Source organism: Gracilinanus agilis, chromosome 4 (genome assembly GCF_016433145.1).
Source record: "Gracilinanus agilis isolate LMUSP501 chromosome 4, AgileGrace, whole genome shotgun sequence".
Classification (NCBI taxonomy): Eukaryota; Metazoa; Chordata; class Mammalia; order Didelphimorphia; family Didelphidae; genus Gracilinanus; species Gracilinanus agilis.
The window spans coordinates 222,573,975-222,589,293 of NC_058133.1; the positions used below are offsets into that span (position 1 = coordinate 222,573,975).

The following is a 15,319-nucleotide window of genomic DNA, read 5'->3' on the forward strand; positions in this document are numbered from 1 at the left end:
CCTCTGTATCATTTTTGTTCATTTAAATTTTCCGTGTCCTAGGCTTCCTCTAAGACTATATAAATTGCTAAATTGTTGCTTATCTGCTTTAATAGTGGGAGTATCCTTATCAAGAGTTCACTAAAACCATGCAATCACAGTTTCAAATCTATGCATAAATATATACGTATGTATATGTAGCTCCAGCTTTAATACTTACCACCAAAGACTAATACTATTATTGTATGTTTACAAGGGGTTGAATCTTGAAGCCTATGAGAAGACTGAGACAAGCAGTTTGTCATTCGGGAAGGACTTAACTGTGGTGGCTAGAGACATACTTTTGTGGACAGAGAAAAAGAACAAAGATGACTCCTTTTCTGAGACTGAGTGATTTAACTGTCGAAAAGAAAAATTCTAATTCTAGAGAGAAATTTCCTGAGAGAAATACATTTAACTCTCTTGCAAGGCTATGACTGCCATCTCAAGAGAGATGAATACTCTGGGAGAGTTTTCATATTTTTAAAATGAGCAGTTAAAAAAAAAAAGAAAGAAGCACTTGCTGTTGATGGTTAGAGGTGGCCATTCTCTTTCTTGCTTTGATACATTATTAAAATATTTAAATGTGTTTGACTTTGTATGGTTATAGTATATGTAAATTATATAACCAATAACATTGATATTTATTTACACTTCCCATTTGAGAGAATTTGATAGATATTTTTCTGGTTTACTTAAAATCTAATAAACTAAGATGTTTATTATCAGAGTTAAGTGATTATTAAGAAATATTGTACATTTCTACTAATACGTGATGATATAGCAAAACATACACCTTGATTTCCTTACAGCTGGAATGAGAATTACTAAAGAAAATGAGCCAGTAGCAATTAGAAAGAAGAATGAGTACCCTACCCTAGCTATTGATGCTTTAATTGTCCCTAAAGTATGCTACACTTAGGGAGGGGCTTTGTAGTTTTTTTTTTCTTTCTTGTAAGCATTTTTTATTTCATTATAAAGACATGGTAATTCAAGTGCATAACTGTGTACTGATCAATACACTAATAAGTGATACTGATTAATGACATTAATTTGCCTTTTACTTTTTCTTATTTGCTGTATATCCAATATGTAGTTATTGTTTTATTGTTTATTACTATATATGTTGTATTTTAATCATTAACTTACCATTATCAGTTTGCTAAATATAATTTTATGTTAAAGCTACATGAAAATTGAGACATATTTAATGAATATCGTAAGCTAGTTCATATAAAAAACCTACAGTTTTCTTTTGATCTTTAGAGTAGATCCTAAGTGTCCAAAGACATTTTAAAATTGTTTTTAAAAAATCTGAAAATGAGTTGGAGAAGGGGCAACTAGGTAGCATAGTGAATAGAGTACCAGGCTTAGAGCTGGGAAAGCTTAGGTTCAAATATGGCCTCAGGTACTTCGTAGCTCCCTGATCCCACCATAGATGAAACTTCCACATTTATTTTTTCTTCCATGTACATAGAAAATGGTTTTGAAGTATACTCTGAAAGAAGCAGGGGAAAGTAATAGCACTCCTATACTGGAGAGGACTTTGTGCTTCTAAGTTACACTATTCATTTTAAAAACAAGAAATATATTTTAAAAATTGATAATAGTTTCATGAGTTTCCCATTTACATTTTAATTGCTGGCTTTTAAAATATCTTTCTAAATGCATGATCCTGAGCAAGTCATTTAACCTCATTGCCTAATCACTCTTCTTAGAACTGACACTAAGACAGAAGGTAAGGGTTATAAAAATAAAGTTGGAGAAATGTAAAGTGATCATTATGGGGGAAGAATCTCAGAGAAACTACTCATTTAATATTTTGTGAATTATTAACCCCAGATGATAAAAATTTCTGATTCTGTAACAGTAGAGATTAATATAGGAAAATTGATTTTTCAACTACCTCCTGAGGATAAGGTATTAATATAAACATTGGAAAATTTTATGAGATGAAAGTATTTCACATTTAAAAAATGCAAAGGCATGATGAAATCAGAGAAAGCTGCTTATGTAGATAATTCTGAATATAGATTTCCTAAATAACAAAAATATAAAAAAAAAGACTCATGTTAGGAATCTTTTGAGGACAGATCTCTTCTTCTAGGGAGCAATCAAAAGTTTAGACTGATCATGCTATGGAATTTCTAAATATTTGGGTAGCATCAGAACTAGATAAAATGTGCAATTCAGCTGAAAATATTGTAGGACCTCCTTTTTAATTGCAAGTCTCTGAGAACAGAAACATCTGAAATTATCTATCAAGCATATTTGCTAAAGCTAGTGTGGCCCAAACAATTGACCTGAGTGCTGAGGTGGCATTTGCTAGATTCAGCAGTAATCTTGAGCATGTAAGAGAATTACCATCCAAATCTGTGGTGCAAAATAGCCTACATTAGTGAATGACTACAGTTTGAGAAACGTATATACATACACACACCATAGAGAGAGGGAAAGGGAGAGAGAGGATTGTATGCAGTGGTTACTAAGTGCCAAGCTGGGAACACAAAAACAAACTTAAAAGGTCATTCCTACCCTGGAAGAGCTTACATTCTTTTAGGAAAAAAACACACACACACAAAAGGGAGCTAGAATGAAAGGTGGAGGTGAGATATTTGCTAGTTAAGGTTAAAAGGCTGCAGGAAGGAGGTCGAAAAGTCCAGAGAATCAGGAGTAGAGCAGGGGGTGAACTGAACATAGATGGTTGAATACCTTGTGAAATTGTTATCCCAGCCAGGAGTCAGCAATCAGAGGAGAGGGCTTCATGGGTAGGAGTATCTCCAAGATGAGAAGACTGCTATAAATTAGGGGAGAAGATCAAAAGAGGATCTGGGAATGAAGGATCTGAATTTTAATCAATGTGTGTGTTTCTTCCACCAACAAAGATTACAGCCTCTCCATAACAGATAGTTAATTGTGCCAATAAGGATCCCAGATATTCCATACTACAACGAGGAATTAGAGAAAGATATTAGTGGAGACTCCTAAACTAATATCCAACAGTTAATACAGTTACTTCAAGTCTGCAAAAATTCAGTTGAGCATCTGTTCCACGGCACTTTGCTAGGTGCTAAGAATACACAGATAAAAAAGCAAAGCAGCTACAATGCTCAAGGAGCTTACATTCTATTTTAAAGCCTCCTTTATAATGTAATGCCTTTAGTTCCATGGACTTGTTCATGATACAGGTCATGACATGCTTCCATGAGGTAAATGGCATATATACACATTTCTCTTGCTACAACATAATAGGTCTGAACATGTATGTTATCTTTGTCTCTGAGTGTCAATGAAGTAAGAATAGGGCTCTGCCCTACTTGTAATGGGATGAATTTGGAAAGGTGTTAGGTTAAAGGGGATTTGGAAGAGATGTTGTCAGGGACTTGCTAGATAGGCAATATGAGTTGCAGGTAGGATGTAATAGTGGGATTCAGGATATAATATGAGGCTGAAGTCAGGAGTTTAACACTGAAGGTAACAAAGATCTCCAGGGAGAGGAGGAATTAATCTAAACAGGCAAAGAGCAGCAGAGTTTATAGACTAGGACTTAGACTAAAGACAAACTGGGGAAATAGACTGATTGAAATTAACTACAAGCTTTAGTTAATTTCACAGGAAGGGACTTGTTTTGAAGTTACACCTTCCTTCAAGATGGATACCCCGGCTTCCCTTCAAGCCCAGAGTATGTTGATTCTATTCCTCTTCTTCCCTTTCTTACTAATTAGCTGACAAAGTAACTAACAGGTCTGTTTAAACACAAAAGGGGTTTATTGTCTTCTCAGGTTAAATTGTCAGGTGAAAGGAATTAAAGGAAGCCCTAACAATTGCTTAAAGAAACCTCAGGTGGGGGAAGGGAAGCAGAGATGGGGTTTGAGCAAGGTCCTGCCTTGACTCAACTCTCAAGGTGATCTTGAAATCAAAAGGGATTATGATGATGGCTACCAAACCTCTCTAGATAAAGTACTGCAAGAGTATAGCTGAACCTTCACAGATTTGAAACTACTCTCTGATTTAATCTCCTTATTCACTCCTCACAGACATTTAGGGAAGGGAAGGAAGGTAGGGAAATGAGGTAGAGTATGGAGATACAAAGGGTTTATCTAAACTAACAAATCTCAAATAAATACTCCAAAGCTAGGCTAGGTTTCAATCTTCAGCAAGAGAAGAAGCAGCTCAGTTGGCCCTGGTTCTCTCTCCACGAGGTCCCAGGTCCAACTGAAACTTTCTTCCGAGATTCTAAACTCCTAACTGACATCAGAACTCAGCCAAAACCTGTAAAAACTGCTATGTCCCACTTCTCTGTACTACATACTGCTTTCTCTTATTTCATTTTACCAAAATGTAACCCCTTGTTCCCAACAACAGAAAGCTTACCATTGACACATTTTCCTCTAATTATTAGAGCTGGCTCTCCTACCTATAGTCAGAATTTTTAAAACCCCTTTTTCAGGAAGTATAAAAATACAGTTTTTCTTTAGTTTTTATAAGTTATCTTAGGAACTGGGGTATATCTGCGAAGAGAAGAGGTCCCTTAACTTTTTTTAAACTCTTACCTGCTGTCCTAGAATTAATACTTAGTTCCAAGGCAGAAGTATGGCAAAGGCTAGACAATTAGAGTTAAGTGATTTCCCCAGGGTCACACAGCTAGGAAGTGTCTCCGGGAAGATTTGAACCCAGGACCTCCTTTCTCCAGGTCTGGTTCTCTATCCATTTAACTATGCCACTGCCCCAGAGATCTCTTAATTTTAGAGCAAGTACAGTGTGGTCACTAGATTTTTCAAAGCTATTATTTTGAGTGGTGTTGAAAACCACATATGATTTCTTATACTCTTTTATTCTCGTCTGACCTTTGGGAAACTTAACTCTCTTTACTATGGTTAGGATGGAAAGGCAGGGGAAAGGTGGCTATTGTGTATAGATTACAAAATCTTGTTGCATTTAATTTTAAGAAATTTTAAAACATTAACTACTTGCTTTCTTTAGGAAAAATGAAATTCCCCTCACCCCCCAAGTGCTTCTAGATTGAGACATAAATTTTCCTTCAAAGAACATTTCAGGTCTTATCCACTTGTCTAATCTAGTCCATTAAGTATCTTTTAAGAATTTTCTATGTGTACAGCACTGTGCTGGGTACTAGAGACACAAAGACAAAACAGACAAACAATAAAAGCCCTGACCTTACGCTTGCATTCTAAAGAAAATACAAAATTCAGTCAGGTAAGTGTGTACATGATCACTTGAGGCAAGATAAAGCAGTTGGCAACTAGGGGAACCAGTAAAGGCTGCCCTTAGAAAGTGTCCCATGAACTAAGGTTTAGAGGAAGCTAGGGATTCTGAAAAGTGGAGGTGAGAAGGGAAAGCAATATTAGAACTTCTATTTCTATTTATTTTTAAAAGACTAAAAAGGTTAATCTGTGTTTAGTACACAGACTGACAGTCATCTATGTGTCAATTACATCCAATACGTAAGATATTTTGAGAGAAGGGCAAAAGTTCCATAAATATGAAGAGATTGACAGTGGCATTCTCACTCATTCATAGTAACATAGCATTTACAGTGCTTTAACATTTGCAAAGCACCATGCATTTATTAATCTGATCTTATACTCACAAAAACCCTGAGAGATGTTAATAATAATCATTATTATTATCACTAACAATAATAGACAACATTTATAAGATGTTTACTGTTTACGAGGCACTTTGCTAAGTGCTTTGCAATTATTATCTCTAGTGATCCTCACAACTCTAAGAAGTAGGTGTTATTATTATCCCTATTTTTATAGATGAAGAAAGTAGGACTGAGAAAAGTTATGTGACTTTCCCAGTCACATAACTGTAAATATTCAATGAGAGATTTAAACATGTCTTCCTGACTCCCTCTAGCACTTTCCCTCTGTGTCACCTGTATTATTAGCATGTGTTGGTTGTAGTTATGTGTCCCTGTACAAGTGGCTTTAGAAATTAGGTTAATCACTAGAAGTTGCAAGATATGGCATTTTTTAAAAATGCTATGAACATTATGATAAACTTAGCATAAATGTTATGCATAGCATAGTAGCATGGAATAGCATAATGGTTAGGAAAAGGCAGGAAGATCCATATTTAGTCTTGCCTCTTTCCTATATTAAACTGTTTGATCCTGAGAAATTCACTAATTTCTTGTTACTCTAGCCAACTCACCCAAAGTTACAAGTTATAGACAAATTACGAAGGTGCACTTGGGAAGGGAGACTTGAATCTTTTCCTTTCTCATATCAATAAAAATACACATATGGAAAAAACAAAAACAAACAAAAGAAATTAGGTTAATCAGTTAGTCAACAAGTATTTTTTGGGCACTGCAATATCTAGTTGTAACTAAACTACCTCTAAAAAATGGATACATAGCTAAAACAAAAACAAAAAAACCCTCTGATTGAAGATATATATATCAAAATTGTGAGCACAAGATAATAAGAAAATGTCAGAATTGAAAGTACTGGTGTCTGCTTAAGTATCTATCATCTCTATGGCAATGCAAGTATTCCTTATTGAATGGAAGCTGTTCTATAGATTTTTTTTTCTTTGATGTTCTTTGCAATGCCACATGCCAGAAGGAATAAAGCCCTCGCTTGTGTCATCATCCCTCCTTCTTTGTGTCTTTCCTCCTCTTTTTCTGTTTCTCTACTCTGTCTCCCTCCACTCCATCCAACCCTTGCTCCCTATACATCCCCCCTCTCTCTTTGTCTCCTTGCCATTTCTCCATTAAAGGAAAGGAAATATTCATCCCAACTCCTTGAATGAGGTTTCTTAAGATTTTCTCCTAGTTTTTTATCAGTCTCTAAGTGTAATAACATCCCTATTTAATAATACAGCCTGAAAAAAAACTTTCTCAAAGTCCTAGCAGAATACAGCTTGCCTCATATTCTTTGAGTTTCTAGTCTTAATATGTAACAGATTTCTGGGATGGAAATGACAAAATAAAACTAGACTATCTGGTTCCCTTAATTTATACATTAAGTAAAAATGAATCCACTATGTGACAGTAAGGAATCAGAATAAGCTGTATAAGATAATGGACTTTAGTTTATCTAAACTAACATCTTCAGTAATCTGTGTGTGTGCCTTTCTATTGTTTAGAGTAAGGTGAGGTTCCTTAAAATGATCTCCCTCCTGCTGCTCTGCCAGCCCTAGTGGGTTGAATTAATTAGAGGTATATATTAATAGCATCTAGCCAATGAATAAATTTTTTTCTAAAAATGAATTTTCCGTGGCAAGTTTGAATTTTAAACACTGTAATTTAGCTTTTTGAGGCTTCTCATTTCAACCAGTGCCCATGAATACCATATTAACAAGCCAAAGGTGACCGATTTTGAATTTCTCTGAAAAGAGACATTCTTGTTAAATTCAAAATCACATCCTGCTATTACTCCTGAGAGTACTACACTGTAATTGCCAGATAGGCCCCATAATCTTTTTTCAATGGCTAAACTAGCATATTTTGTTGAATTGATGAATGCTATTGCTAAGGAAAACAGGCTTCTGACAAGAAACATTGCTTGTCTACATCTCAGAGATGGGTAGAAGTAAGGAGAATGATTTATTAGTGATCTGTGGAGAAAGATTAAGAGTAAGTTATAGATAGCCATGTTGAATTAGGAAGAAAGACAACCTTGTGAACTTGTGGCTTTCTAGATCTGTGGAAGTTCTTACCCATATGTATATATAAATCTCTAGACTTTTAAGTTTTGGCATTTTCCAGAACTCAGGGTGCATTCCTTATAACTTGAGGATGTAGTTTTGATTCCCAAGTTGGTCTTAAAATTAGTTATGTTCAGTTTTAAATAAAGTCCCCTTCATTCACCAGTCTCACTAATTTTATTGAAATCCAATTTTCAATATATTTTAAAAATAAGTTCACAGAATACAGATTGAGGATTCATTCACTAAATTAAATTAATCTATCAAAAAGTAACTTAGTGCACAGCAATTACTGTCATAACAAGTTAAATTGAACTTTTACTTACCATTAAGAAAAGGATACTTTAAGAGAGGCGGCAGTGCTAAGGAAACTTAGTTTCTGATATTTGTTCTCTAGGTAGGTATCAGAAATAGGTACATAATGAACAAGCAAGGAAGTAAAGATGTTCTCACATGTATAATCACAATATTATGGAATGGGATTCTTAACAAGAATGTCATTGTTTTCAAAAGTTACTTTCAAACATTTCTTAATAAGGCAACTGACAGTACCCCTGGAATTCATGAATGGAGTTCACAAAATGAGTATAGAAATGTTCCCATGTAAAAAGGAAGAAGAGTAGAAAACATTTGGATAAGATGGAAGACATTGAAAGATATTTTTTTCAAATCTAGAAAGATCCAAATGAGTCTTAATGAAAACTTTAAAGATTCATATATTTCTACCCCCTTCTACTAAGTGAAACTAGAGTATATTTAGAGTGGCTCCCCATTACTACCAGGATCAACAATTCTGTTTGGCATTTTCTCATTTCACCTTTCTTACCTTGTCCCTTTCTGCTACCTTCTGTGTACTATCTTTGCTGTTCCTTGCACAAAGCACCATGTTTCAACTCTGGATTTTTTCATTGGCTGTCCCCCATACTTAGAAAGCTTTCCTTACTTATTTCCACCTCCTGGTTTCCTCCAAGATTCACCATAAATTTCACCTAATATAGAAGTTCTTCTCTGGTGTCCCTTCCTTTCTACCCTACCTTCCAACTAATGCTTTCTGATGTTACCTTCCATTTAAATATATATTAATATATATTTTATATACATATATACTACATATATGTATACACAATATAGGAAATGGAAAGTACTATCTCATATATAGTATACATATGCAGCATATCTATATACACATATAATAATGGAAGATATTTTATATAATTTTTTTAATTTTTTGCATGTTGTATCCCACTCCATTAAAATATGAGCTCCTTGAGTGACTGTTTTTATTTTTCTTTGTAACTCCAGTGCTGGCCACAAGTAGTGCTTAAATGTTTTATGACAATCCAACTACTTTTTTCTTTGTAGTGAGATTTGGTTGGTTAGATATATATGTTTATAACAGCTAAACATGAAATAAAAGAATATATTTTATTTTTCAAATGTTGCTCCAGCAACATTAAACATTGTCTTTTCATACCCAGAAATCTTTTTCAAACTGAAGTGTATGACATCATTTACCTCTTCCCAAGGACGCTCTTAGAAACCTGCTGTGGCTGTGAAAATTATATACCACATTTACAATTCAACACTCTCATTACCTGTCAGGTTTTAGAATGCTTTGTCTCATTCTTATAGGTACAAGCTTAGAGTGACCCTTTTGAATGAGGTGGAAAGGGATGGAAAGCAATAATTTTTTAATAAAACTTGTCACACTTTATTAAAAATGGGTTAAACTCATGTAACATTGTATGCTGTTGTGCAATGATTGTCAAGAGAACAGTCCCAAGCCAAGGAATTCAGTCCTATTAGGTTTGTAAGGAACAATGAATTCCACTGTCATTATTCTCTTGATTAAGCCCCATTTTTATCAAGTTACCTTCCATTTTCTTATTACAAATTTAACAATGAAAAAGAAAAACACTTATAAATGAATCAGATATTGTCTTGGTATTAACCCACATAGTCTTTCTGGTAGAATAGGGATATGTAGGACCTGATTAATAGCAGAATGATCCAAGAGAAGGGATGAGTACTTTCAGATTAGAATCAAATTTGGTCCATAAATTTTTGGTATAGAACTTGCTGTTGTCTCACAAGTCAATTTCTTCTTAATGAAATAAGAGTTAATAGCATCTGAAATTTAACCTTTTTTTTTCTTCTGACATCTATCTGATCAAGCCTTTATTCTTACATTTCTCCATGAATTCTACACAAAAATATTACAAATTAATTTATTTAAACTGTACAGAGAGAAAACTATGTAATTACAATAAGACTTCCTGAATTCATCATTAGACATTTGAGGAATATTAGAAAAGTTGATATTTTTGCTAAGAATAAATGAAGACACTAATTGAAAATAACATCATGGTTGTGTTGAGACTAATAGCATTATTTTATTTCTCTTTGCATACCAAGTACATTCAGTTGTGTTTATTTTGGTTTGGTTTTCGCATTACTTGAACACCTCAGAACTTAAGTACTTGATTAAGTGTCACTCCTAATATTAAAGCAGTGATTTGGAGATATTACACAGTTATTCCAATTATGTTGCTATTATTGGGCCCCTTCTTAGTGTATTGCTGTCATTCATTGGCAAATTTCTCTCTCTGTCTCTCTCTCTCTCTCTCTCTCTCTCTCTCTCTCTCTCTCTCTCTCTCTCTCTCTTGCGCGTGCGCGCACACATACCATATGCAGAGGAGGATGAATTTAATTTTTAGAAAAAGCCAAATGTCACTTAGAAATCAATTAAATAAGGTATATAACTACATGGCTAATGTCATTTCTGTTTAAAGATGAGGTGTCTATACATAAACTAATGCTAGGGGCAATTCCCAACAAATTCCAAACAGGTTTTAGTCAAAGATGATATCAATAGAATTAATATATGATTCCTAAAAAGGATACTAGAAAGGCAGTATTCCTTTAAATATGTAAGTTCAAAAACGGTCACACCAAAACCAATCTCTTGGCACACTAGTTATCTCTCAGACATGTGCATGCTACAGTGGTTTTCTATTCAGGATACTGATTAACTACTAAATGTATCAATTTTTCTCCTCACAGATCATTGCTTATCAGCCGTATGGAAAATCTGTGGACTGGTGGGCCTATGGTGTTCTATTATATGAAATGTTAGCTGGACAGGTAATGATTCACTATATTATGACATTGATTTTATGTAATTGCTGAAAAGTTTATTTCTGTGCTGTGGACATGGCTTACTATGCAATAGCAGGAGGTCATGTTTACTTTGGATCAAAACTGATAAGAGTCTGACTTAGATGATCTCCTTTTAAGAACAGAAACTCCTTTTACTAAAGATAAAATAAGGTAGCATGGAGTTCTTCACCCTTTTTTTTGTCATGCACCCTTGAATAGTCTGGAGAAGCTTCTGCATCCCTTCTCAGAATGATATTTTTAAATGTATCATATCAAATATATAGAATTATGAAGGAAATCAATTATATATTTAAAATACAATTATGAAAACTTTTTTTTCAAGGTCACAGATTTGAGGCTTTGGCCTTGAAGTCAGAGAGACTACTAATTCTGAACAATTCATTCACTTGACCTTTCTGTTTCTTCATCTGTAAAATTGGGATAATAGTTCCTACTTACCAGGGTTGTTGTAAGGCTCAAATATGAAAGTGCCTTATAAGTGTTAACTATTATTGTTATTATTCCTTTTAACTCTGCATTGATCAGAACTGATTATCTTTCTTCTCTAAACTCAACCCTCTTCCAAACTTGCCCATTTCTGCTGAGGAAATAAATCAGTATCTCCCAGTTACTCTGGGCTCACAACCCTTAACTTTTCACTCCCTCACACTGAATCAGGTGCTAAATTTTCTTGATCTTATCTTTATAACCTTTCTCATATTTGTGTCTTAACAGCTATATGAACTAGTAGATAAGGTGCTAGACTTGGAAACATTGAGTTCAAATCTGATCTCAATCTCACTAATTATATGATGCTGAGAACGTTACTTAGCCTCAGTTTCCCCATCTGTAAAATGAGATTAATAATAGCAATTACTTTAGGGTTGTTATGAAAATCAGATATGATAGCATATAGAGAGCTCTTTGAAAACATTAAAGGGCTATATAAATGCTAGCTATTATTATTATTATCGCTTCTTTTTCTTCACTGGCAATGAATGCCCTTCATCACCTGATCCTTTCTTACCTTTTCAGTCTTCCAATCTTATTTCCCTTCCTTCTTCCATGTACAATCCAATGACACAAGCCTCTTTACTTAGTATGACACAAGAGCCTCCATCTCCTGACTCCAATCATTTAAACTGAATGTACCCCATTTCTGGAACTCTTTCTCCTCATCTCTGCCTCCTACTTTTTCTATTTTCCTTCAGGTCTCAGCAAAAGTCCCATTTTCTGCAAGAAACCTTTCCTAATCCTTAATCTTAGTGCTTTCCCTCTGAAATGATCTCCAATTATACTTTATATATTATATCAGAACATAGTTTTTTACATGTTGTCTTTCCCATCAGACTATGAGCACCTTGAGTTCAAGGACCATTTTTTGCCTATCTTTGTATCTCCAGAACTTAGCAAAATACATGATATTTAGCAGGTGCTTAATAAATGTTTGTTGATTTGTAATACTACCATTGTAGCTCAGGTCCTCATCACCTCTCATCTAGACAAATTCAATAGCCTCCTAATTGTTCTCCTTAATTCTAGTCTCTTGCCAAATCAATACCCCTAAAACATAAGCCCTGAAATCTCCGATGGCTCCCTGTTACCTCTAGAAACATGTACAAATGCTTCTGTTTAGCATCTAAAGCTTCACAATTTGACTCTAGTCTACATTTTTAGAGTTATTATACATTACTTCCCTAACTACTAGAGTCCAGCCCAAAACTGGCCTTTATGATTTTCCCTTCAAACAACATTCTATTTCTTATCTCCACATTTTTGCACAGGCTATCTATCCCTCATGTCTGGAATACATTCTTTCCTTAGCCCTGCCTCACAGAAACTCTAGTTTCCTTAAAAGCTCATCCTGTGATACGCATCACATCCTGATTCCCCAGTTGCTAATATCCACCTCCCCCCCAGAGATCACTTCTTATATGTTTTATAGTTAATTTGTGATATATAATGCATAATATAGATATGTATAATAGAATGTAAATTCCTTCAGAGTAATGTCTTTGTATCTTTGACACTTAACATTATGCCTCAAACATTGTAGATGCTTGAAATATAATTGCTGATTTGAATTAATGGTCAGATCTCATCAGGAAATTGTATCTACTTCTGGAAACTACATTTTGTGTAACATCAAAAAGCAAGGCACTATTTAGAGGAAGATAACCAGAATAGTGAAAGGACTGTAAATCTTGGAAGTAGTTCAGGGGACCTGAGACATGTAGCCTGAAGAAAATGGGACATATTTGAAAACAGCTATCATATCTTTATTTTTGAAGGGTTATCACATAGAAATATTAGATTTATTTTGTGATGTTTAGGGAAAAAAACTAAAATGATGGATAGAAGGGAAAAAGATTTCAATTCAGTGTTATGAGTTCTTTTAACAACTGGGTGCTGAACAATACAACAAATTGAACTACATTTTATAGTCATTAGCCCCATGTACAGTTTCTTCCAACTCTGTGATTCTATAACATACATGCACACACATACAGAGAGACACGTGTAAGTATGTAAAATCTCAATCTTATACTAAACTTTTGAGGTTGGTATTACAAGTATATTACCCCATTTTACAAATGTGGATCTTACAGTTCAGAGAAATCCAATGAACTGGATGAGTCGGGACTCACAGACAGACCTTCCATCTAATACTCTACCACTCCAAATCAGTTTCTTTATACTTGGAGTTTTGCTATGATTCTCTTCAATTCTCTTCACAGAAGTAGAGGATGTTGCCTTGTAATCTCAAAGCACCAAGGCCCCTCAGCACTGAATCATTAAATACCTCTAGGATCCACCTATGTGTACTTGAACATGAGATAAGTCCAGGTCTTTTAGGAAAGGCAGAAATTGAATATAGTTTAAACAAAGAGCTTCAGAGTTTATTGTCCTTAACATTTCATTATAGCTTCTGTTAATAGTCCTATAGGTTTTCTTTCTCATTAATAAAAAGAGTATGTCCTTTGCAGCATTTTAATGACATTTCCCCAAGGATGCTACTGCTTAACCATTAATTAATATTTCTTCACATATTTGCCAGGATAGAGATGATTTGTTGTTGCTTTGTGCCCTCCCAGTAACTACACAATAGCATCATAAGTGTTGGTTTTTAGGAGGAGAAGGACTTTGGAGGGACCCTACAGAATTAATGCTGGCTTTGCTAAAATCAGAGACTGGAAAAGTAAAATGAATGTTGGCCCTGAATAGATCTTTACTAATGAGTGAGAACTTCTCTTTCTGACTGTGTTTATCCTCTTATCACTTGTTCTTTCTTTCCTTTGTCTTGAGCTTTTGTATATAAGTGCCCTGGAGTATATTGGGTGTTCAGGGAGGATAAGCACCCCTGATGAGAGGGCTCAGGGCTATTCATCTACTCCAGGCATCTATCTTTCACCCAGCTATCACCTATGGCTCCAAGTTGTAGCATGCACAGTGACCACTGTAAAATTGTCTCAGCAGATGAGCCAGACCAAGTTGAGAGTAACTGATAGGCCTCTAACCTACAGATAAGTTACTGAGATGTCTTCCCCAAGCATGTAAAGAATTTAACCCCAAAGAATGGAATGTATGAATGAGAAAAATTTGTTCCAATGGCCTGGAAGACAACTGAAACAGATGTTGTGGAGCACTTAGAACTTGGTCAAACAGTGAAGATGCCAAGGTCATCCGCTGCATCCTGGGACAAGGATATTGCCAGTCATCCTGACTTTTGTCCTGCCATTGGACTTTGATGACTCTAGAAAAGAGAGTGAGGCTAACAACTTTTCACAACTCTGCTCCACTTAAATGCAATTCACAAGCAAGTCAAGGCATCATCCTCATGATGTCATTGGTCCCCTTCAAAAACAAAGGATCAACAACAACAGTAAGTAATCTATGGAAAAGCAACTATGTGCCAATTATTTTTCTACATGGTGCGAGGAACTGGCTTTGTAAGGCATAACTGGGTCAGAAAGATCATTTGCTTCTTCTTTCTGATTTTTCCCAACATAAAAGAATAATTTTAGAAATAGGAAAAAGCTGCAGTCACCCAGAAATTGTGTCACAATATCAGTTATAGAAAAAATGCACCATCCCAATCTTTGTTTTTTTTTTTGTCATAGAATTTAAAGAATTACATTTGACCATATGAATCATGCATAACTTTATATCCTTCAATACCTCTGCTGAACATGAAAACATAAATAACTCTAGTTCTCCTCAATGATACAGCCTGAATGTTAAAGCCCTGGACCTTAGGAAGCAAATTCATTGTTCTTTAGCAATCAGATTTGCATAAACTAACAAATGATAGTATTTGAAGAAGGAAGAAAGGAAGGAAGGAAGGAAGGAAGGAAGGAAGGAAAGAAGGAAGGAAGGAAGGAAGGAAGGAAGGAAGGAAGGAAGGAAGGAAGGAAGGAAGGAAGGAAGGAAGGAAGGAAGGAATGAAGGAAGGAAGGAA

The 15,319-nt window shown here is 34.9% G+C and overlaps 1 protein-coding gene across 3 annotated transcripts in view; it reads left to right on the top strand.

The window, feature by feature from the left end:
- PRKCA (protein kinase C alpha) overlaps positions 1 to 15,319 on the top strand; it is a 553,531-nt gene that overhangs the window by 513,378 nt on the left and 24,834 nt on the right. For all 3 annotated transcript variants that reach the window (XM_044674183.1, XM_044674181.1, XM_044674182.1), the window contains one exon: positions 10,765 to 10,845. In XM_044674183.1, the coding sequence (XP_044530118.1) occupies positions 10,765 to 10,845 (81 nt within the window). The remainder of the gene's footprint in view (positions 1 to 10,764; positions 10,846 to 15,319) is intronic.